At 40.7% G+C, this 24,911-nt stretch overlaps 1 protein-coding gene across 2 annotated transcripts in view; it reads left to right on the top strand.

The window, feature by feature from the left end:
- Positions 1–24,911, top strand: part of lrp5 (low density lipoprotein receptor-related protein 5) — a 223,274-nt gene that overhangs the window by 58,816 nt on the left and 139,547 nt on the right. For both annotated transcript variants that reach the window (XM_073049585.1, XM_073049584.1), the window contains exon 3: positions 19,856–20,053. In XM_073049585.1, coding sequence (XP_072905686.1) covers positions 19,856–20,053 — 198 coding nt within the window. The remainder of the gene's footprint in view (positions 1–19,855; positions 20,054–24,911) is intronic.

Here is a 24,911-nt window from a genome sequence, read left to right as displayed (position 1 = left end):
AGCATGGAAGAACATCGGGAAATCTCCAGGAAGACCTTCTTCGTTGCTGCTGCTGTGAGGTCCGGGACTCTGCTGGGAAGAACAGGCCCCCAGTCCTCGGGGTCACGTTGCCGATGGCCGTTGGCGGGGCCGTCTTAATACGCTCGGCAGAGGATGGAGCTCGGAGAAGCTGTGCCGGAGGGGATGGTCGTCGGCTCGGAGGTTCGACAGATTCGGAGTCCGCTGCAGTCAGGTGGCTTTTGGTGTGTGCTGCGTCTGCGAGGCTGGTTTTGATGGAGCTTTCATTGTCTACTGTGTCTGCAGGGCTGAGTCGGGCGGCGCCGTGGAAGTCGATAGCGCGGGTATTCCCTTCTGCCGCCGGCGTGGGATGGCGAGTCTGTTGGGACCCTGGGGACTTCAACGATTTACATCAATGATTTAGATGAAGGCATTGAGAATAACATCAGCAAGTTTGCTGATGATACTAAGCTGGGTGGCAGTGTGACATGTGATGAGGATGTTAGGAGAATTCAGGGTGACTTGGATAGGCTGAGTGAGTGGGCAGATACTTGGCAGATGACGTTTAATGTGAATAAGTGTGAGGTTATCCACTTTGGGAGTAAGAACAGGAAGGCAGATTATTATCTGAACGGTGTAGAGTTAGGTAAGGGAGAAATACAAAGAGATCAGGAGTCCTTGTTCATCAGTCACTGAAGGTGAATGAGCAAGTGCAGCAGGCAGTGAAGAAGGCTAATGGAATGTTGGCCTTTATTACAAAGGGAATTGAGTACAAGAGCAAGGAAATCCTTTTGCATTTGTACAGGGCCCTGGTGAGACCACACCTGGAGTATTGTGTACAGTTTTGGTCTCCAGAGTTAAGGAAGGACATCCTGGCTGTAGAGGAAGTGCAGCGTAGATTCACGAGGTTAATTCCTGGGATGTCCGGACTGTCTTACGCAGAGAGGTTAGAGAGACTGGGCTTGTATACGCTGGAATTAAGGAGATTGAGAGGGGATCTGATTGCAACATATAAGATTATTAAGGGATTGGACAAGATAGAGGCAGGAAATATTTTCCAGATGCTGGGAGAGTCCAGTACCAGAGGGCATGGTTTGAGAATAAGGGGTAGGTCATTTAGGACAGAGTTAAGGAAAATCTTCTCCCAGAGAGTTGTGGGGGTGTGGAATGCACTGCCTCGGAAGGCAGTGGAGGCCAATTCTCCGGATGCTTTCAAGAAGGAGCTAGAATAGGTATCTTATGGATAGGGGAATCAAGGGATATGGGGACAAGGCAGGAACCGGGTATTGATAGTAGATGATCAGCCATGATCTCAGAATGGCGGTGCAGGCTCGAAGGGCCGCATGGTCTACTATTGTCTATTGACTTGTGGAAACTGTGTGGCGATTACTTTTGAATTTATAGTCTTTGAACATCTTTGGACTATTTTTATTGTGCCCATGGTCTGTTTTTTTTAACAATCATGCTATTGTTTGCACTATTGTAACTATATGTTGTAACTATGTGGTTTTGTGCAGGTCTTGTAGCTTTAGCTTTTGGTCTTGTTTGTCTGGTGGGTTTGGAGCTCCTTTCTGGGTAACGCGCTAAGATGGTAGCGCGATATTAATATGCAGCAGCCTCTCTGGACTCTGGATTGGGGATTGCCAAATGTTATGTGGATTTTCTGGTGTAGTCTGTTTTGTCGTATGCTTTTGTCATATCATTCTGGAGGAATGTTGTCTCATTTTTTAACTGCATTGCATTTGTGCTTTCTAAATGACAAATAAACAATCTGAATTGGATGCAATTTCACTGGCTCTCAACTTGGCCTTACACCACCTTGTTACCTACGCCAAGCTACTGTTTATTGATTACAGCTCAACGTTCAACACTGTCATATCCTCAGTACTAATCAACAAGCTCCAAATCTAGGCCTCTCCACCTCCCTCAGCAGCTGGATCCTCGATTTCCTCACTGGGAGACCACAGTCTGTGCGGATCAGAAATAACATCTTCTCACTAACAATCAAAACTGGCACGTGTCAAGGATGCGTGCTTAGCCACTGCTGTACTTTCTATACACCCATAACTGTGTGGCTAGGATCAGCGCAAACCACATCTATAAATTTGCTGACACAACAATTTCGGCAGAATTTCAGATGGCGAAGAGGAGAAATACAGGAGTGAGATAGATCAGCTGGTTGAGTGGTGTTGCAACAACAACTTTGCACTCAAGTCAGTAAGACCAAGGAATTGATAGTGATTGAACTGAGCCAATAGGCTGGTCCTGGACTTATTTCCACTTGGCATAATTAACTTATTATTTAATTACTTATGGTTTTATATTGCTATATTTCTACACTATTCTTGGTTGGTGCGGCCGTAACGAAACCCAATTTCCCTCGGGATCAATAAAGTATGTCTGCCTGTATTCAGGAAGGGGAAGATGAGGGAAGACACATCAGTCCTCATCGAGGGATCAGCAGTGGAAAGAGTGAGCAGATTCAAGTTCCTGGGTGTTAACATCTCTTGAAGATCCATCTTGGGCCCAACATATTTATGCAATTACAGAGAAGGCATGGCAGTGGCTATATTTCATTAGGAGTTTGAGAAGATTTGGTATGTCACCAAAAACTAACAAATTTCTATAGATGTACCGTGGGGAGCATTTTAACTAGTTGCATCACTGTCTGGCATGAAGGGGCCACTGCACAGGATCAGAAGAAGCCGCAGAATGTTGTAAACTCAGCCAGCTCTATCGTGGGCACTAGTCTCTCCAGCATTGAGGACACCTTTAAATGGTGGCATCCATCATTAAGGCCCCCCATCACCCAGGGCGTGCCTTCCTCCCGTTGCTACCATCATGCAGGAGGTACAGGAGCCTGAAGACACACATTCAATGCTTCAGAAACAGCTTCTTTGCCTCTACCATCAGATTTCTGTATGGACGATGAACCTGTGTACCGAACCTGAGTATTTTCTTCTCCCTTATGCACGACTTATTTAATTAATATACAGTATATATATATTACTGTAATTTATAGCATTTTTATTATGTATTGCACTGTACTGCTGCTGCAAATCAACATATTCCATGACATATGCCACTGATATTAAACTTGATTCTGATGTGGTGAAACCTGGCAGGAGTTCAGCAGGCAGGCTCCCCAGAGTCAGTTCTGGAAAATTGCTGCAAGCTGCATTCTGTACTCTGTCAGTGGACTTCTCATGGAGTGCTTCAGAGAAATCACCAGCATAACAGAGTTAAGCATTTGTATGTTCAGGTGGATATTCTGAACAATAAGCAAATACTGGAAGCCTTTAGTAGGTCAAGCTGCATCTGGGAAGAAAGAAACCAAGTCTGTGCTGATGGAGGATCTGAACTTGACGTGTTAGCTTTCTCTTTTCAAAGATGCTAAATGACTTGCTGAGTCCATTCTGCATTTCAGAGCTGATGAAAGGTCATAGCCTGAAATGTTGACTCTGTATTCCTTTCCATAGATGCTGCCTGACTCAGAGTTTTTCCAGCATTTTGGGTGTGTTACTCTGGATTTCCAGCATCTGCAGAATCTCTTCCTCTTGTGGCCCAATGTAAATACTTCAAACAGTCTTAGCTTACATGACTAATTTCAGCTTGGACACGAGCAAGAAGATGGCAACATGGCAATGTAATCGCACTTTGTTGCTCTGAGAGTGTTCACTGAATACTTCCTTATATTAGGATTCTGGACAGTGAGCTTCATACTTGTTTTAGCCGATTGTAGCTAAAGCAAGTATTATAACAGCTTTCAGTTAACCTAACCGATGATAAATCAGTATCTTGTCATAGATCCCTGATCGTTCTTTTCTGTTTTGTGTCTCAGTTATTTTTCAATTTGAATTCCTTGAATTTTTGACAGCAGCTGTTGCAAACCAGCCAACTGATTTTAATTGGCAACAGTATCTGGTAACTCAGGCTAATGTCTTGTGAATATGTTGTATTGATTAAGTTTGGTTTTTTTTTTGTTAATTATATTGCTTTTCTTGTAATTCTGCAAAAAATCTCAATGTGTTTACAATTTCTCATTCTTCTAATCACCAATAAAGCATGGTCCAATCTCTGCCTCTGATGCAAGTGAGTATTTCCTGAAGAATAGAGTAAGGCTCTAAGTGAGCTCTCTTCAGGTCACTGTAAATTTGTATCAAAACCTATTCTTTTGTGGGAAGTGTTTTTATTAAAAGCCAATATAATTGCTTTCTACTAACATTTCAGACTTCATATACAGAGACTGCCAGATACCTTAATACAATTTCTGTTACTTCATTCCATTTAAATATTTTTTCATTCTTCCTTCCAACGTGGATAACATTACTTTTTGGTATTATACTCTATAAGCCCAATTCTGCTGAATTGCTACACCTGTTGATATCTTTTTGCAAATTCTTTGTGTCTTCCTCAAAGCTTGTAATCTGTTTATCTTTGTATCATCAGTAAATTTGATTATAGCACACTCAGCCTTTCGTCAAACTCATTAATATAAAATATAGATTATATATTTTATATAGAATATAAAATATAGTGCTGATCCTTTGGGCACCGCACTGGTTACTCCTTGCCTTCTAGAAGTCATTCATTTACCCTAATTCCCTCTTTTCGATTAGATAATTCTCTATCCATGCCAATATGTTAACCCTGTGATTTATGTGGCACATTATCAAATGCCTTCTGGATACAGACTGGATCTCCACCGTTCACCCTGCTTATCAAACTTTGAAGAACTGTAGCAAATTTTTCCCTCTAATAAAACTATTTTCTGCTTGACTGCCTTTATGATTTTCAAAGTGTAATGACTGCCGTTACCTTTTTAATAATGAATTTCAGCATTTTCCAGTGACACACGTTAGGCCAAATGGCCAATACCTTCTTGCTTCCAAGTTCCTCTTTTTGGGAATAGTGTTGCTAAATATGTAGCTCTCCAGTCCTCAGGAACCTCTCCAAGAAACTTTGGTAAAATACAACAATTTCTGCAGCCATTTCCTTTAAGACTCAAGGATATAGGGCATTGGGTCAAAGGAAGTTGTTGGTACTTACACCATTTGTTGCCAGTGCTGATTTGTACTTGATTAGCACCTAATCACTCAAAACAGATACATTTTAATTGCTTGTAAAGCTATTAGTTCTTTTGTCAATGATCCTGATTCTGTGTCACCTAGTTCTAGATCCCTATGCTAATGGAAACAGTTTGGTTTATATCACTGTTAGATCCCTTCACCACCCCTGCTGTTCTAAAGAAAATAATCCCAGTTTTTCCAGCCTATCCAGGTAACTTGAGGTCATCAACCCTGGAATCATTTTAATAAATCTCTTCTGTGGCCTTCTGTGGCTATCACCTCTCCCCTTGTGGCATTTTGAATTGTTTACCCTTAGTTGTAGCCAAACCATCATTTTATAAAGGTTCTCTCTGATTTTAACATAGAACAATACAGCACAGCACAGGCCCTTCGGCCCACAATTCTGTGCTGACCCTTAAACCCTGCCACCCATATAACCCTCCACCTTAAATTCCTCCATATACCTGTCTAGTTGTCTCTTAAATTTCATTAGTGTATCTGCCTCCACCACTGATTCAGGCAGTGCATTCCACGCACCAACCACTCTCTGAGTAAAAAAACCTTCCTCTAATATCCCCCTTGAACTTCCCACCCCTTACCTTAAAGCCATGTCCTCTTGTATTGAGCAGTGGTGCCCTGGGGAAGAGACACTGGCTGTCCACTCTATCTATTCCTCTTAATATCTTGTACACCTCTATCATGTCTCCTCTCACCCTCCTTCTCTCCAAAGAGTAAAGCCCTAGCTCCCTTAATCTCTGATCATAATCCATACTCTCGAAACCAAGCAACATCCTGGTAAAACTCCTCTGTACCCTTTCCAATGCTTCCACATCCTTCCTATAGTGAGGCGACCAGAACTGGACACAGTACTCCAAGTGTGGCCTAACTAGAGTTTTATAGAGCTGCATCAAGAGCCCCACGACTCTTAAACTCTATCCCTCGACTTATGAAAGCTAACACTCCATAAGCTTTCTTAACTACCCTATCTACCTGTGAGGCAACTTTCAGAGATCTGTGGACATGTACCCCCAGATCCCTCTGCTCCTCCACACTACCAAGTATCCTACCATTTACTTTGTACTCTGCCTTGGAGTTTGTCCTTCCAAAGTGTACCACCTCACACTTCTCTGGGTTGAATTCCATCTGCCACTTCTCGGCCCACTTCTGCATCCTATCAAAGTCTCTCTGCAATCTTTGACAATCCTCTACACTATCCACAACACCACCAACCTTTGTGTCGTCTGCAAATGTGCCAACCCACCCTTCCACCCCCACATCCAGGTTGTTAATAAAAACTTTATTGCTCTTACAGTCAGCATTGCCATTCCATGTTTGTTGTTAACAACTTCCACCACTTTCTCTCATTTGCAGTGAGCAATGCCTTTCCTTTTATCCTTTGAGATTATGTCCTTTACTTTGCTGCTTATTCCTTTCACCGAAAGTTAATGCATTTCTCAGCACTAAATTTCATCTGCCTCTTATCTGCCCTTCCATCCAGCCTGTCAGTATGTCCTAATAGTATCTGGAAAATGTGTTCTGAAGAGTTTGATATTCAGAAGAGCAGTGATGTTTGGAAGCAGAATATTGAAACAGGCCCTTAGGCCCACATACCTCTCTAAACTAATTCCATATCCCTCTGTGCCTTGTTCATTCAAGTACCTATCCAGTTGGCTCTTGTGTTGTTCGTATTCCTGCCTCCATCAACTCCTTTGAAGCTCATTCCGGGTACCAATTACTCTCAGCGTGAAACTTTATCTCTTGGATGCCCTTGAAACCCCTTCCCTCTCACTTCAAGCCTATGCACTCTAGGTGTAGACACCCCTACCATGGGAAACAGGCACTGTACTGTCTACCCTATGTACACCTCTTATAATTTTATATCTCTATCATGTCAACTCAGCCTCCTTCACACCAATGTCTGCTATTAAGCCCTCCAGTCCAGGTGACAGAATTGTGAATCTTTTCTGCATCCTCTTTAGCATGATCATGTCCTTCCTATAGCTTGGTGTCCAGAACTGCACACAATTCCCCAATACTTTGTACCCTGGCCCAGAAAAGCCTATTATACATTTCCTTCTAGGCCAGAAAACAGTATTACATTGTTGTCAAAAAAATTAGTGTGACTCACTCGTGGAGAAAGTTGTAAAAGTAATAATAGGTGCAATCTTTCACTACTCTCTGTTCCTTTTATTTTATCTGTCTGCACTGCTGTATCCCTTTTATACTATGGCCTTCAGTTTTCATTATTCTGTTCTCATTGTTGCCATCAATGAGCAGGTACCTGAGCTTGAAGACAAATGCCCAATGTTTTAGGAACAGCCGCTTCCCCTCCGCTATCAAATTTCTGACAAACCGTGGACCCATGAAAACGACCTCACTTTCTGCACTTTTTAATAATATTTCTTATTGTAACTTACAGTAAATATTTATGAATTACATTGTACTGCTGCCACAAAACAACAAATTTCACAACATAAATCAGTGATATTAAACCTGATTGTGAGGAATTTATTTTATGGTACAATATAAGGCACACCATTTGTATTTCCCCTGTTGACTCTTTACTTTATTAAAACATTCCACTGTGTTAATTAGGAATGGTTTGTGTTTAAGAAATCCATGTTGATTTTCCTCATCAATTGATCCTTTTTAAAGCAAGTACTAATTCTGCCCCTGTTTGTTATTTTTACAAATTTGCCCAACAGTGAGTCCTGCCTCCCTTTCTCTTCACCATCTACACCTCGGACTTCAACTACTGCACATAGTCTTGCCATCTTCAGAAGTTTTCTGATGACTCTGCCATAGTTGGATGCATCAGCAAGGGAGATGAGGCTGAGTACAGGGCTACGGTGGGAAACTTTGTCACATGGTGCGAGCAGAATCATCTGCAGCTTAATGTGAAAAAGACTAAGTTGCTGGTGGTGGACCTGAGGAGGGCTAAGGCACTGGTGACCCCTGTTTCCATCCAAGGGGTCAGTGTGGACATGGTGGAGGATTACAAATACCTGGGGATACAAATTGACAATAAACTGGACTGGTCAAAGAACACTGAGGCTGTCTACAAGAAGGGTCAGAGCCGTCTTTATTTCCTGAGGAGACTGAGGTCCTTTAACATCTGCCGGACGATGCTGAGGATGTTCTACGAGTCAGTGGTGGCCAGTGCTATCATGTTTGCTGTTATGTGCTGGGGCAGCAGGCTGAGGGTTGCAGACACCAACAGAATCAACAAACTCATTCGTAAGGCCAGTGATGTTGTTGGGGTGGAACTGGACTCTTGACGGTGGTGTCTGAAAAGAGGATGCTGTCCAAGTTGCATGCCATCTTGGACAATGATTCCCATCCACTTCATGATGTACTGATTAGGCATAGGAGTACATTCAGCCAGAGACTCATTCCACCGAGATGCAACACTGAGCGACATAGGAAGTCATTCCTGCCTGTGGCCATCAAACTTTACAACTCCTCCCTCTGAGTGTCAGAACCCTGAGCCAATAGGCTGGTCCTGGACTTATTTCCACTTGGCATAATTTACTTATTATTATTTAATTATTTATGGTTTTATATTGCTATATTTCTACACTATTCTTAGTTGGTGCGGCTGTAACGAAACCCAGTTTCCCTTGGGATCAATAAAGTATGTCTGTTTGTCTGTTAAACTAGTTGGTCTGCAGTCACTGGATTGAATCCTGCATTCATTTTTCAACAAATGTAACATGAGTTAAATTTATAAATGTTTTCAAGATTATGACCAGAGCTTTTGTAACATTTTTTTTCTCAGCAACCATCTGGAGCACGTGTTTATCAATTTCAAATTCAGCTAGCTTTTCGTGTACTACTTTATCATCTTAATGCACTTAGACTAATAACTACAACTTTCTCTGCTAAAACTCCATAGTATCTTCTTTGGTATCCATTTAATATATCTGCCTTTGTGGCTAAATTTCTTATGTGATGTCTGGCCCACTTTTCACAAACCTTTTCCAATTCACATGCCTGTAGAATATTTTCAGATTCTCTTAATGTTTTTTGTCATTTTTTTTTACTTCCCCTCTGATTTTCTGTAATCAACTTGGTTTTCACTTGTTTGTGTAGCCTGGCATCTGGTATATGCTCATAAGCACAAGAGATTCTGCAGATGCTGGAAATCCAGAACAACACTTACAAAATGCTGGAGGAACTCGGCAGGTCAGGCAGCATCTGTGGAGTGGAATAAACAGTTGTTGTTTCAGGCCGAGGCCCTTTATCAGGACTGGAAAGGAAGAAGTTGGAATAAGAAGGAGGGGGAGGGGAAGACTCCTGACTGGCCAAGTTTCTCGATCATTTCATGTGTGTTGATCTGGTTTATGCTATTTTTTATATCCTGCTCTATTTTACTCAACTGAACAACTTTACTCAATTTTATTAATTCTTCCTATCGTCCTTGAAAACAAGGGAAGATCAACATACAAATATTTGAAAAAAAATACACGTAGAAAAAATAAACAAAGTGCACAAATATTTGTCAAACCTGTTTAGAGTTTAAATGTAATACAAATCCACTGAGTTAGCAGAAATACATGTTATTCAATGCATTTTTTAAGATGATCAGTTTTAGTCATTTTATCTCACATAAGCAATCAAGACAAGCCTACGTTGTCCATCTCTGAATATGTTCAAAGGTGGTGGCCTATTACTGTCTCTGATTTGTCCAATCCATGTTGTAATAGTGCCCTTAAGAGGCATTCCCGGATTGAATTATGATAATGACATGATGGTTATGTTTTGGTGTCAGGATTATGTGATTTGAAGGAACTTGCACGTGGTGGCTTTCCTATTCATCTGCTGTCCCAGGCCTCCCACATGGCAAAAGTTCCAGATTAAAGAGGTGCTTTCCAACCTGGCAGAGTTACTGCAGTAACTTTGTTGTGGATATAGTCTACCATCACAGTGTATCAGTGGTGGAGGGAATGAATATTTCCTAAAAGAGCAGATTGAATCAAGTAGGCTGCCTTGCTGTAGATGACCTCAAGCATCTGGTTGGAGTTGTGCTCATCCAGGCGAATGAAAAGTGTTCTGTCACACCACCATATTGTGTGCTGTGGATAATGGAAAACATTTGAGGAATTGCGAGCCATCTACTACATGTAGACCTGAGCTCTGACCAGTTCTTGTACCAACAGTATTTATTTAACTGGTACTTTTGAGTATTTGTGTACTCCAAGGAAGCTGGTGGAGTGGCAATCACCAATGATAATGATGTTGATTAGCAAGGAGTGGTGATTCGAGCCTCTTTTCCTGGAGAATGGCAGAGTTATGTGGCACATACTGTGTGTTACTTGCCAGGTCTTTGTGCATGCTGATTCAAACTACTCATGTTGAGGAAATACAAATAGAATTTAATCTCTTACTTCTGCATTTCGGACCTTTATTATGATGGACAGATCATTGACAAAGCAGCTAAAGGTAATTAGAGCCATAACACATCCCAAAGAAAGTTCTGCATTAATGTGCTGGATTTGAGATGATTGGCACTTGTGAGCATGACTATTGCCATTGCAGAGTTTTCACCCTGAATCCCTTTGATTTCAATCTTGGTGAAGTTCCTTAATTTTATTTTCTGTCAGACACTACCTTGATGTCTTGGATAGTCATTGTCTTCTTAGCAGTGGATTTTAGGGCTGTGTCCATAAACATTTCTCAGTCAAGGCTATAATGAGATTTGGAACCAAGCATTCTGATCATTTATTTTATAATTGCTAATGGACAAATTGGAAAAAGGTGCAAATTGGCATGTCTTTCCCAACATGTTGGACATGTGGCTAAAGCTTATTTTTTTAATTGATTGTGAAATGATTTGAGGACTACTTGAAGTCAAGCAATACACAATTGTCAGGCTTTTACCTTACTTGACATCTATAATGTATGCTTTTTGGCATACATAGAATATAATTATATGTCATTGTAATATGTTGCCGTAGGCACAATACTTCTGACTTAATATTGGAAAGCCCCTGATATAAAGCAACAAGGAAAAATCTAACATATCACATCTAGGAACTTTACAGAGTAGCAAGCAACTGTATCATGCCCACCATTGGAAAAGTACAAACTTATTACAGGCCTACTAACAGTAAAGCTACAAACTGGTTTTCTTTGATTGTTACTTTTTGTCTGCATTGCATGCTACCTGACAAAGGATTTTTGGTTTTATATTGGTAGATTTGCCTATTTACAAATTGTGTGTGTGTGTGTGCGCCCTTAACTCCTGGTGGAGTTGTTGGGGCGCTGTCATGACAAGCTTTTTGCACCAATCTTTTTGGTGATTGCTCATCGTACGGTGTGCCTTGGGCATCTGAAACCTGGCGGAGCCCATCCCTGTCCAGGTATTTTTTACGAAGTCGAGTTGCTAGCTCGACATCCAACCCAGACATGGATGGAGAACGTGCAAGGGAGCCGGCCATATTTGGCCGGCTGGAAAAAACTATGCCTGGAAAAAGAACACAATTCATGAATTTTATTTATTCTTATTTTTTTACAACTCTAACTTACTCTCTCTCCAATTCCCAATTAATTAGTTTGTTTTTACCTATAATTAAGTTAATTTACAGTAGCCACTTAATATACCAGCACGCTCTTCGTGAACTATGAGGAAACCAGACCATCCAAGGAAAACTTAGGTGGCCATTGGGCAAAAGTGCAAACTCCAGTTAGATGGTATCCAAGGTAAAAATCAACTCTCAGCTCCCAAGCCACATGAACTGAGAGGCAGAAACCTTAAATGCTGTGCTTCTGTCTGTCTCACAGCAAAATGATGTGGATAAAAGTTGGTATAAGTAATAGATTCAGAAAAGTCACTGACCTTAAGCAATGACTTTTATTTTGCTCTCCACAGATACTCTGTATTGAGCTAACTGTTTGTGAGATTTTATTTTTTTATTTTTGGAAATCATTATTTCAATGCCTGTGCAATTCATGTTTCTTTCACCCTCCTAATCCACATTTGTGCCCTTCAGACTGTCCAGTTAAATTGACCTATATTGTATGTTTTAGTATCAAAACAGAAAAGCAGGGTCTCATAGCTGGTGGAGCAGTATGTATGGAGAGAGAAAAACAGTATTTACTGTTTCTATTTCAGATTTACAAAATCTTCAGTTCTTTTGCTTTTTTATTGGATGTTTTAGTAACTCTGTTAGGAAAATGAGTTCTTAAAGAACATTTTGTAACTGTACTCCCTTTTAAGATACTGTATATTGCAGCACTGTTTTAAGGTATATGCTATACATTATGACAAAATATTTTATTGTTTTCTCTGAATGTTGCTCTTTTCAAGTTTCAAAAGCGCTGAACGAATTACATGAGCTTCATTGGCCATAAGGCTGTAAAAGAGACGTTAATGTAGTTTTTCATCTAGGCCTGCTGTACACTACTGAGTTAGAAGATAATTCATGTTAATATTATAGAAAGAACTGGTTTAAACTTCAAAATTTAAAAAAAAAGCACTCATTACATGTTCATACAAGAAACATAGTTCAAAAGGATTCAGTGAATTGCGAGTGCTGCTGGATTTGCTTTTGTAGAGAAAATGAATGTGGTTTCAGTTGGAAATTGGTGATTCAAAAATCCCTTTTCAAAGTTGCTCATAGAGACATGTTTAAAGTTCATCAAACTCAAACTAAGTCAAATTGCAATAAACGTGTAATTGTCACAAGGAAAATGACCATAGATGTCTACATATCACCCTCCAGATTCCATTTCTAATACTTTATAGATGGAAATGTGTTCCGCTGAGAAACAGTCCAGCAGCATTGTTCATCACTGTCACCAAGTTTAGATTTTCAAACGAAGTATGGTCATTTCTTATTAACGGTTTGTTTAAATGCATGAGCATTTTGATTAAACCTTGCAATTTATGGTTGTGTAAACACATCAAAGGAAGTTAAATTTAACTCTTGGTAGCAGAAGAAATGTTTGAGTACTTTCAGTCTTGGTTTCCATTAAGTTGCTTTCCTGATGCCTTCATTTCCATTGTTGTTCCTCTGTCTGTACTTTTTTAGCTGCTAATCCTCTTTTTTCTTTTTTTTTCCTTGATGATATTTTCATGCTTTTTGCTTTTACATTTTTACATCCTTCAATTTACTTACTGATTCCTTCATCTTGACCTCCACTGGCCCAATCACAAAATAAGCTTGGACTATTATATTGCATTCTCATATCAGGGCATTGTTGCTTATAGGTACGTGAATGCTACTCCTGTTCGGGAATAATCTCTCAGTTTGAAATGAATCAATACCATGTGTAAAATGGCTGTAAGTTTCAGATCAATGTGTGTAGCAATTGTAAAGTCATTTCCTGTGGCATAATTTTGAAGTTCAGATTTTGTATCTCAAAACTGATTAGAATCAATAAGCAAATCTTCATGTGATTTGGCCAACAATTGAATTTAATTTGAAAAGCAAAGGAAAAATCTTTGTCCTTGTAAATTATGCTAATATAATGCAGTGCATAAATTAATAAAAGATCCTAGGCTGGCTACAATATAATTATTCATTAATTTTATGATATAATGCAGGGGTGTCAAACTCATTTTAGGTCACGGGCCGGATTGAGCAAAATGCAGCTTCATGCGGGCCGGATCAGTCGGACGCGTGCGAACGCAGCTTTCGTTGCCTCCGTTTTTTCAGCCTGCTCTCGTGTGTCTCAGTCTCTGCTATAACTACAAAGTGTTTCACTTTACAAATTCAGTTTCTTATGAAGAAGACTGCCGAGCAAGACTGCCGAATAAACACTAAAAACCCTGAAAACCTGGTACCTGAATAAACTCAGCATTAGCCATATCATACGCCATAGACGCTTCGATTACTGGGGCCAGCTTTAATAGTAATTAGATATTATCTCGCGGGCCAAAGATAATTCCACCGCGGGCCGGATTTGGCCCGCGGGCCTTGAGTTTGACATATATGATATAATGGGTAGAAATTAATATTTTATCAGAGGAGTGGCTTTATAAATAATTGATTGTGCTTGTCCACATTTTGTGTTGAAATGTTGCAACATGTAACTTATATTTTGCTCACTGTCTAAAAGAGCAGAAGTGAGACTTTTTTAGTGAAAATAGGGAATCTTGCATTTCATCATCATTGTGATGGTTAACTCAGGTCTGATGTGGGTGTACCTTAAGTAATGAGTAAATTGAGGCAAAAATGTTTTCATTCAGAATATTGTTGTATTTTAAAGGCTTAAGTTGATTTTGTAATACTTTTCAAAATTACTCTCAGCATGCTCAGAATGGTGCATTTCCAACGCTTGAAGCTTCATAATGTTCATGAAGTATACACCTGTTTAACAAGAACCACAACCCCTCTGCACCATGAAGCCAAAAAGCAGACGCAGAAGAGAGTTCTCCATTAAGTGAGGGCACTATGTTGGTTTGGAAATAGTTTGATTTTCCTTCATTTGAGCTGTGTATTAATGGACCTTCGAATCCAATAGGAACATCTATGTTGTAAGGACTGCAGTGATTCAAGAAGACAACTTTTTGTCACCTTATTGAGATCAGTGAAGGATCATAAATGCTGATCTTGTCAGCATTGCTAAGATCTCCAAAATGAATAAAGGGTCTTGACACCTTTCATAACTTCAGGAAGTTATACTCTTGTATTTTGTACTCTTGTGTGCTTGCGAAATCCATGTAGTAGTGATAAAAGTGAACTGTTGGTTGGCTGTTAGGAGGTTTTTAAATACTTTTTGAAGGATAAACATTAATTAAAACACTGAGAGAATTACTGCGATGACATCATTTGGGTTTCTTTTCCATTTACCTCACAAGGTTCTTTTTCCACCATTACATCTTCAGTGCGCTGTGGATATATAAATGCAACATTCACGCCACTCCTCATTTTGATCTGCTCTAAAAGAAGGTATTACAATGAATGACCCTTTATTCATCATTTCCCCGCACTTTCAGATCTGATCAGTTAGTGCTTCATGCCATGGGAATGAGATTGTGTGTGTGTGTGTTGTGCTTCACTGATGAGAGCCATTAATTTTTTTTGGCATTACCCCTATTAAACTGCTACCTTCTATGTTAATGTTCAAAATTTTGGAACTAATTTCATACAGATTTCTTGTTTTACTCCATCCTTGTCCATTCTGTTGAGTGGCAAATTCCAGGATTGGATTCGCTATCCCCTTACAGTACAAAGGTTCTACAATTAGTTGTCAGTGTATCTTTGATTAAAAAGTTCAAAGAGGGAATCATACCGTGGAAGAATAGCGTGCAGTGTTAAAAGTCAGCAAACAAATTTTTTCTATTTTTCTACACCATTAATCAATTTTATTCTGTGCTGCATTGCTCAATAGTTCAACAGTGACAGTATTTATATATTTTTTACAAAGGTGCCAGATTGTGAGCAACACAACAAGATCCAGATAGTTATTGTGGTGTTTCAGCATGCCTTGACATGAAGTGCTAGGATGTGATTTATTGGCCGTTTTCTTATAAACTCTGATCTTGGGCAAGCTATTCCTGCGGGGACACTCAGTATTTTCCCAGAGGATAGAACAGAAAAACAAGTTAGGAAACAAATAATTCACAGCTATTTTATGCAGCTCTGATTGCTCACATACCAAATGGGTTTGGCAGTGATTATCCATTTAACCAATCAGCGGATGTTCTGTAAAAACTTGGAAGAATCAGCAAAAGTTTAATTTATTTGATTTAAGTTTTATACAGAATTTCATGAAAATTGGCTTCTGTGATTCTATAAGCTAGCATTCTCTGCTGTCTGGAACAATCTTCACAATATCAACAACTCAACCATGTCAACATCAAAGTCAAAGCCTTAGCTGTTCTTTCTTTTCTCTTTATGCCTGGTATGTGGCCCTTCTCATCACTGTCTATATCAAAATGAATTGAGTGTCTCCCTGCCTTTGCTTATCTACTGGTTTTCATTATATCTTTCTCAACTTTAGATTTTTCTTCTCGCTCTGTTTCTCTGGCCTTTATCTCATTTTGCATTGTCACAGTTTGGCCCTTTTGAATGCTATTGACACATTGTGCATTACTGGAGTGGAAAAACTTCATTTCAATTCTGTATATTTCTTGGCACTGACTAAACTTTACATTTCAGATGAAAGCATAGAGCTCTACCTTTCTACCACCAGTGTGACTTTGTTAAGAAAACCATAATTTTTCTATTTAGTTATGGCAGGAAATATCTCAATTTGATGGGCTTGTACTAAAAAAAAAGTGGAAGTGTTGGTAGGGTAAATGCTTGAATTTAAAACTTTGGGTATTGAGTAGCTGGTGGAGCTTTACATGGATAGAGGTGATAAAGCAAAAATCCTTTGCATCGTATTTCATTCTTTCTCAGGGCATTGGAGAGCTTGGATACATACATGGAATTATGATGTAGTGGCCATTATGGAGACTTGGCTGGCACCAGGGCAGGAATGGATTCTCAATATTCCTGGATTTCAGTGCTTTAAAAGGGATAGAGAGGGGGGAAAAGGGGAGGAGGGGTGTCATTACTGGTCAGGGATACTATTACAGCTGCAGAAAGGGTGGGTAATGTAGCAGGATGCTCTTTTGAGTCAGTATGGGTGGAAGTCAGGAACAGGAAGGGAGCAGTTACTCTACTGGGGGTATTCTATAGGCCCCCTGGTAGCAGCAAAGATACCGAGGAGCAGATTAGGAGGCAGATTTTGGAAAGGTGCAAAAATAACAGGGTTGTTATCATGGGAGACTTTAACTTCCCTAATATTGATTGGCACTTGATTAGTTCCAAGGGTTTAGATGGAGCAGAGTTTGTTAAGTGTGTCCAGGATGGATTCCTGTCACAGTATGTTGACAGGCTGACTAGGGGGAATGCCATACTAGATCTAGTATTAGGTAAAGAACCGGGTCAGGTCACAGATCTGTCAGTGGGTGAGCATCTAGGGGACAGTGATCACCGCTCCCTGACCTTTAGCATTATCATGGAAAAGGATAGAATCAGAGAGGACAGGAAAATTTTTAATTGGAGAAGGGCAAATTATGAGGCTATAAGGCTAGAACTTGCGGGTGTGAATTGGGATGATGCTTTTGCAGGGAAATGTGCTATGGACATGTGGTCGATGTTTAAGGATCTCTTACAGGATGTTAGGGATAAATTTGTCCCGGTGAGGAAGATAAAGAATGGTAGGGTGAAGGAACCATGGGTGACAAGTGAAGTGGAAAATCTAGTCAGGTGGACGAAGGCAGCATGCATGAGGTTCAGGAAGCAAGGATCAGATGGGTCTATTGAGGAATATAGGGTAGCAAGAAAGGAGCTTAAGAAGGGGCTGAGAAGAACAAGAAGGGGGCATGAGAAGGCCTTGGCGAGTAGGGTAAAAGAAAACCCCAAGGCATTCTTCAATTATGTGAAGAACAAAAGGATGACAGGAGTGAAGGTTAGGACCGATTAGAGATAAAAGTGGGAAGATGTGCCTGGAGGCTGTGGAAGTGAGCGAGGTCCTCAATGAATACTTCTCTTCGGTATTCACCACTGAGCGGGAACTTGATGACAGTGAGGACAATATCAGTGAGGTTGCTGTTCTGGAGCATATTGATATTAAGAGAGAGGAGGTGTTGGAGTTGTTAAAATACATTAGGACGGATAAGTCCCCGGGGCCTGACGGAATATTCCCCAGGCTGCTCCATGAGTCGAGGGAAGAGATTGCTGAACCTCTGGCTAGGATCTTTATGTCCTCGTTGTCCACGGGAATGGTACCAGAGGATTGGAGGGAGGCGAATGTTGTCCCCTTGTTCAAAAAAGGTAGTAGGGATAGTCCAGATAATTATAGACCAGTGAGCCTTACGTCTCTGGTGGGAAAGCTGTTGGAAAAGATTCTTAGAGATAGGATCTATGGACATTTAGAGAATCATGGTCTGATCAGGGACAGTCAGCATGGGTTTGTGAAGGGCAGATCGTGCCTAACAAGCCTGATAAAGTTCTTTGAGGAGGTGACCAGGCATATAGATGAGGGTAGTGCAGTGGATGTGATCTACATGGATTTGAGTAAGGCATTTGACAAGGTTCTACACGGTCAGCCTATTCAGAAAGTCAGAAGGCATGGGATCCAGGGGAGTTTGGCCAGGTGGATTCAGAATTGGCTTGCCTGCAGAAGGCAGAGGGTCGTGGTGGAGAGAGTACATTCAGATTGGGGGGTTGTAACTAGTGGTGTCCCACAAGGATCTGTTCTGGAACCTCTTACTTTTTGTGATTTTTATTAACGATCTGGATGTGGGGGTAGAAGGGTGGTTTGGCAAGTTTGCAGATGACACAAAGGTTGGTGGTGTTGTAGATAGTGTAGAGGATTGTCAAAGATTGCAGAGAGACATTGATAGGATGCAGAAGTGGGCTGAGAAGTGGCAGATGGAGTTCAACCCAGAGAAGTGTGAGGTGGTACACTTTGGAAGGACAAACTCCAAGACAGAGTACAAAGTAAATGGGAGGATACTTGGTAGTGTGGAGGAGCAGAGGGATTTTGGGGGTACATGTCCACAGATCCCTGAAAGTTGCCTCACAGGTAAATAGGGGAGTTAAGAAAGCTTATGGGGTGTTAGCTTTCATAAGTTGAGGGATCGAGTTTAAGAGTCGCAGGGTAATGATGTTGCTCTTTTCAAACTCTAGTTAGGCCACACTTGGAGTACTGTGTCCAGTTCTGGTCGCCTCACTATAGGAGGATGTGGAAGCATTGGAAAGGGTACAGAGGAGATTTACCAGGATGCTGCCTGGTTTAGAGAGTATGGATTATGATCAGAGATTAAGGGAGCTAGGACTTTACTTTGGAGAGAAGGAGGATGAGAGGAGACATGATAGAGGTGTACAAGATATTAAGAGAAATAGACAGAGTGGACAGCCAGCGCCTCTTCCCCAGGGCACCACTGCTTAGTACAAGAGGACATGGCTTTAAGGTAAGGGGAGGGAAGTTCAACGGAGGTTAGAGGAAGGTTTTTCACTCAGAGAGTGGTTGGTGCATGGAATGCACTGCCTGAGTCAGTGGTGGAGGCAGATACACTAGTGAAGTTTAAGAGACTACTAGACAGGTATATGGAGGAATTTAAGGTGGGGGTTTATATGGGAGGCAAGGTTTGAGGGTCGGCACAGCATTGTGGGCTGAAGGGCCTGTAATGTGCTGTACTATTCTAAACCGTTCTGGTAGCAAGCCTATATTCTGATTCAGAAAGTTCTGGCACAATATTGAAGCTATTGTATAATATGAATCTTGCCATGGTACAGTGCAACACAGTCATAACTACACCTGAGTTCCTCCAAGTCTGTTCGTTTTAATACCACACCGGTCTAAACGAGGTAGAAACAAAGTCATGAGGATAGCCAAGTACAATTTGATCAAGAGAATTCTTCAAGAAGTTTCCTTCTTGAAAACATTGAGGTCACGGTAAGTTTGCAAATGTAATGTTTAGCTTCCCAAATTAATAATAACTTTTTACCTGGATATGGTGTAGATGCATTCTATATGCTCATTATAAATTTCAACAGAGAAATGTGTGGAAAAAAGTAACTTGCATTTTTTGTAAACCTGAGCATGCAAATGGTAAGAGTATGTGTTTTTGAAGCTGTGAGAAGTGAGCTTTCAGTACTGGGTAAATAACATCAGTTGTGCAAAATAATTATTTGTCGCTATGCAGATGTTACTGCAATGTAGTATCTTTGCGTCAGTGGATTTTATACTTAATGCACCACATATTACTTGGGACTATGCTAAAGTAGAACAAAGTCTATCCCTATTAGTTTTTTTCAGCATTTCTTCTCTGTATATTTTCATAGATACATGTACTGGACAGACTGGGGTGAAATTCCTCGAATTGAACGAGCTGGCATGGATGGGAGTAGTCGCTCTGTCATTGTGGACTCTGATATTTACTGGCCAAACGGACTGACAATTGACATTGAAGAACAGAAACTTTATTGGGCAGATGCAAAGCTGAGTTTTATTCATAGATCCAACTTGGATGGTTCTTCCAGGTAACTTTCATTCAAGCATTTGTCAGTTACACTATGTTTCTAATACAGTTGCTTTGCAGTGCTTGTTCTGATATACTGTTCCTCATTGATGGCTTGTTCTATTCAAAATAACTGCATTGTAGCTATTTAATGTAATTGAAAACACATTTTTGCATATGCGTAATGTTTGAAATAAATTGATACGTTTCCTGTTGCACTAGAACTATAATTTTAATATTTATAGAACATCAGACTTTCAGATCGAAAATATTTCACACTGTACCTTTTACTGATGTTAATTCCTCAATTTGAAATAGTTATCTCTCTGCTTTTCATTATTACAAGTAAATTTCTTTCCAGATTGTGTAATCTTCAAAGGCCATGTAAAGCCACATTCCTACTCTAAAATCTTCCTAAGTTGACTTTGTTGATTTTAGAGGATTAAAAAGGGTGTTAATTTTGATCCAGAATTTGTAGGAAAATATCCAGTGGTATCTGGTGAACATGCTGGCTTGTGGTGTATTGGCATCAGCATCAGACTTTGAGGCGTGTGTTCCCGGGTTCGAATCTGGCCAGTTCCTTGTACACTTTCCATCTGTACTGAGTTGGATGTTGAGCTAACAGCCCGGCCTCATAAAAAACAGACAAATGCTAATGAAACGGCAAGGTTGCCGCCCGATGCGCCACAAGGCCCAGAGAGGAAGAGCAATCAAGAGAATAAGAAGTGTTAGTCTTCAGAGGAACCTGAGTGTCCTTGTAAATTGATCACAGAAAGTCATCATGCATGTAGAGCAAGCAATTATGAAGGCGACAGATTATACAATGTTTTCTTCGTGAAAGTAAATTAGAGTACAAGAATAAATTATGGGATTGCAATCTCAGGAGTACACCCTGTGCCACTTGCTGGTCAGGAAGGAAATAGGAAGATTAATGTGCGGCTAAGGAGCTGGTGCAAGCGGGAGAGATTTAGGTACATGTGTCACTGAACTCTCTTCCAGGGCAGGTAGGACCTATATAAGAAGAACAGGTTGCACCTATACCGGAGGGGCCTCAATATCCTTACAGAGAGGTTTGTCAGTGCTGGTCAGGAAGGATTGAACTGGTGTAGTAGGGAGCATGGGAACCAGAATGGTAGATCAGCAAGTGGAGAGATGGAGGGGAAGGTTGACATCAGATCAAGTAAGGAATTGGAATTGGTTTATTATTGTCATGTGCACTGAGAATCAGTGAAAAGTTTGTTTTGCGTATTGTTCATACATATACACAGTGCCTACGAGGTAAAGCAATAACAATGCAGAATATGATGTAGCAGTTATAGAGCAAATGCAGTGCAGGTAAACCATAAGGTGCAAGGTCATAAGGAAGTAGATTGTGAGGGCAAGAGTCTGCCTTATCATACCAGAGAACTATTTAATGGTTTTTTAACAGCAGGGTAGAAGCTGTCCTTCAGGCTGATGGTACGTGCTTTCAAGCTTTTGTATTTTCTGCCCGATGGAACAGAGGAGAAGACGTATGTCTGGGGTGGGTGGGTCCTTGATTATACTGGCTGCTTTATTGGGGCAGCGAGTAGTGTAGACCAACTCCATGGAGAGGAGGCTAGCTTCTGTGATGTGCTGAGTTGTGTCCACAACTCTCTGCAGATTTTTGTGGTCATGTGGAGAGCAATTGATATATTAAACTATTATGCATCTGGATAGGATGCATTGATAAAAATTGGTAAGGGTTAATGGGGAAATGACAAATTTCTTTAGCTTCCTTGGGAATTGGAGGTATTGTTGAGCTTTCTTGGCTGTGGCGTTTACTTGCTTGGACTAGGATAGACGATTAGTGATGTTCAGTCCAAGGAACTTGAAGCTTTCGTGCACTACATCCCCACCTACCCCCCCCCCCCCCCCCCACACCACCACCAAATGCCCAAACTCCCACGGCCTTCTGATGTCAATGACCAACCCCTTTTCTTTGCTGACAGTTTATCGGCCGGTATCTCTGTTATTGTGTGTATACACTGTTTATACAGGGTGCCTAAGACTTTTGCACAGAACTGTAGTATTTCTACGGATTGTTAGCAAAATGTATTGCCCCAGTTAGCCAGAGTCGTATGGAAATAGTTAAAAAGGGATAAAAAAGACAAACTAACAATTAACTCAAAATTACATATTTAAATGACATACAGAACACTAGCAATACTGCAGCAATACTATCAAACTGTGTATTAGTTCCTCATAGTTATTGACAGAGGAATTCATCCAGTGCATGCTGCTGTATTCTTTTGATTGACTGTAAATGTACAAAGTCAGCACACACCTCATGTAAATAATGGACTGCCTTTATATGATGATTTTGATGATTGCATCCTCCAAATCTTGATTTTCATTGTTACATTTATGATGATTGTCAACACCTTCAAATTCTTTGTAGTAACTTGTTGAAGTAGTGAAATCATTTCATTTTTACCCCTGGCCATTTCTGGCTTCTCCAAACCTGAATGCATAAAACCACAACGAGTGAAATAGTTCTGAATTGTCGTTACTGCTTATTTATCGCAACTATCACTGACAAAAAATGCTGCATTTTGAACACAAGCACATGCAACTGATGGTATTTAAAAGCTGATCACTATAAGTGTCTAATGGCCATGCAAGGTGCATATGACAGATGCTAGTCAGAAACTGTTTGGCAACAATCTTCTGCCCAGCTGAATGGCATATTATGCAAAATGAACAAAGGGAATATGTTCTCAATTTAGACTTTGCGCGTTGAGTTGTCCCAAATAAACAGCTGTCCCAATTAACTAGAATCCATCGTGTATGTGTGTGTGTGTTTATATATAAGCAGGTTAATTCACTTAGTTTGGGTATGACACAAAAATTGGTGTAGAAGTAGATAATGAGAAAGGTTGGCTAAGGATTCAGAAGGATATAGACCAGTTGGAAATGGAGTTTAAACTAGGTAAGTGTGAAGTGTTACATGTTGCAAGGTCAAATGTAAGAGGAAAGCGTACAGTAAATGGCAAAGTGGCAGGACCTTTAGGAGCATTGATGTACAAAGGAATCTTGGTGGGGGGAGGGTGAGTCTGTAGCTTTATAGAGGGGTTGGGCAAACTTGGATTGCTTGTTCTGTAGTGTTAGAGGCTGAGAGGCCGCCTGAAAGAAGTATATAAAATTCTGTGAGGCGTGGATAGATAGTAGATCATCAGGGTGCCTTTCCTAGAGTTGAAATTTTAAATATTAGAGGGCATAACTTTTAAGGTGACAGGGACAGTTTGAAGGAGATTTTCAAGGCAATTTTTTTTTACACTGAGAGCGGTAGGTATGGGGAATGTGCTGCCTGGTGAAGTGGTGGAAGTGGTATATATATATATTTGGTCTCCTTTCTGAAGGAAGTATATTTTTGCTGTAGAGAGAGTACAGCAAAGGTTACCAGATTAAATCTTGGAAAGTGCAGGGTCAGTGGGGGTGGGGGGTGGGGGGGGGTGCGGATTGTACTATGAAGAAAGATTAAGTGGAGTGGACTGGTCACATACTCTCTGATGTTTAGCAAAATTAGGTATGATCTCATTGAAGCATACAAAGTTCTTGCATGACTTGCAGGATGTCTTGAACAAGGGCTCACAATGTCAAAAATTAGGTGTTGACAATTAAACAGAATCATGATCAGGTTTATTATCATTGATATGATGTGAAATTTGTTGTTTGGAAGATCAACAGTGCAAGACATAAAAAAATTAGAAAACTCTAGTGCAAAAAGAGGAATAACACGGTAATGTTCGTTTGTTCATGGACTGTTCCAAAATCTGATGGCAGTGGGGAAGAAGCTACTTCTAACATGTTGAGTGTGTGTATTTGAACTCCTGTGCCCACTCGCTGATGGTAGTCGTGAGAAGAGGGCATGTCCCAGATGATGAGTGTCTTTAATGATGAATGCTGCCTTCTTGAGACATCGCTTCATGAAGATGTCTTTAATGATGGTGCGGAAGTTTGTGCAGCCTTTTTCGATCCTGCATATTGGAAAAACTTCTTCATCTAGGGAGTTATGGAGGTTTAGTCATTGAGCATATTCAAGACAGAAAGCATAAATCCTTGGATATTTGAGAATCAAGGAATATGGGCTTGAAACAGGGACATGGAAGGTCAATTTGAAAAAAAAATCACCCTTGAGTTTATTGAACAGGGTAGTTATATGAAGGATCAAACTGCCTACTCTTGCTTTTATATTTTATGCTCTTCAACATCTCCATTATGCCTGCAGAGAACATCCTGATGTCGAGCCTCAAACCAAAACATTAACAGATGCTGCTTGAATCACAGAGCTCTTCCAGCATGAGACAAAGAGACTGCACATTCTGGAATGTGGAGCAAGAAAAGAACTGCTGGAAGAGCTCAGTGGGTCAGGAAGCATCTGTGGAAGGACATGGACAGTTTATGCTTTGGGTCAAGACCTTTCAACTGGGCAAAGATAGAGAGAAGATGGCCAATGTAAAGAGGTGTTGGGTGGGGGAAGGGGATGCATCAAAAGTTATGTCATTGGTGGACCCAGGTGAGGAGAGACAAATGGAAATAGTGACTGAGGCTCGGACATATTTTGTGAAGAAAACAAAAGACCGTGGATGATGGAATTGAGGGGAAGTGATAGTAGAACTGGGAACCAAATTGGGGGTGGTAGAGTGGGGAGGCAGGAACTGTATGAGGAGCGGCCCAGGTAGGAGGAGTGGTGAGTGATGAGCAGATGGAGTGGTGAGAAAAAAGGGTGATAAGGTGCTAGGATGCCTGGCAGGGTGGTGTAGGAGGAGGGAGAAAAAGGATGGTGGGGAGCAAGGAACCAGAAATTGTAGAGTCAAGAGTTCATGCTGCTGGATGATAGCCTTCAGGCACTGGAGGAG

This window comes from Hemitrygon akajei, chromosome 6 (assembly GCF_048418815.1).
Source record: "Hemitrygon akajei chromosome 6, sHemAka1.3, whole genome shotgun sequence".
Lineage (NCBI taxonomy): Eukaryota > Metazoa > Chordata > Chondrichthyes > Myliobatiformes > Dasyatidae > Hemitrygon > Hemitrygon akajei.
The sequence above is the reverse complement of the archived record's forward strand: the minus strand, read 5'-3'. Positions and strand labels throughout refer to the sequence as shown.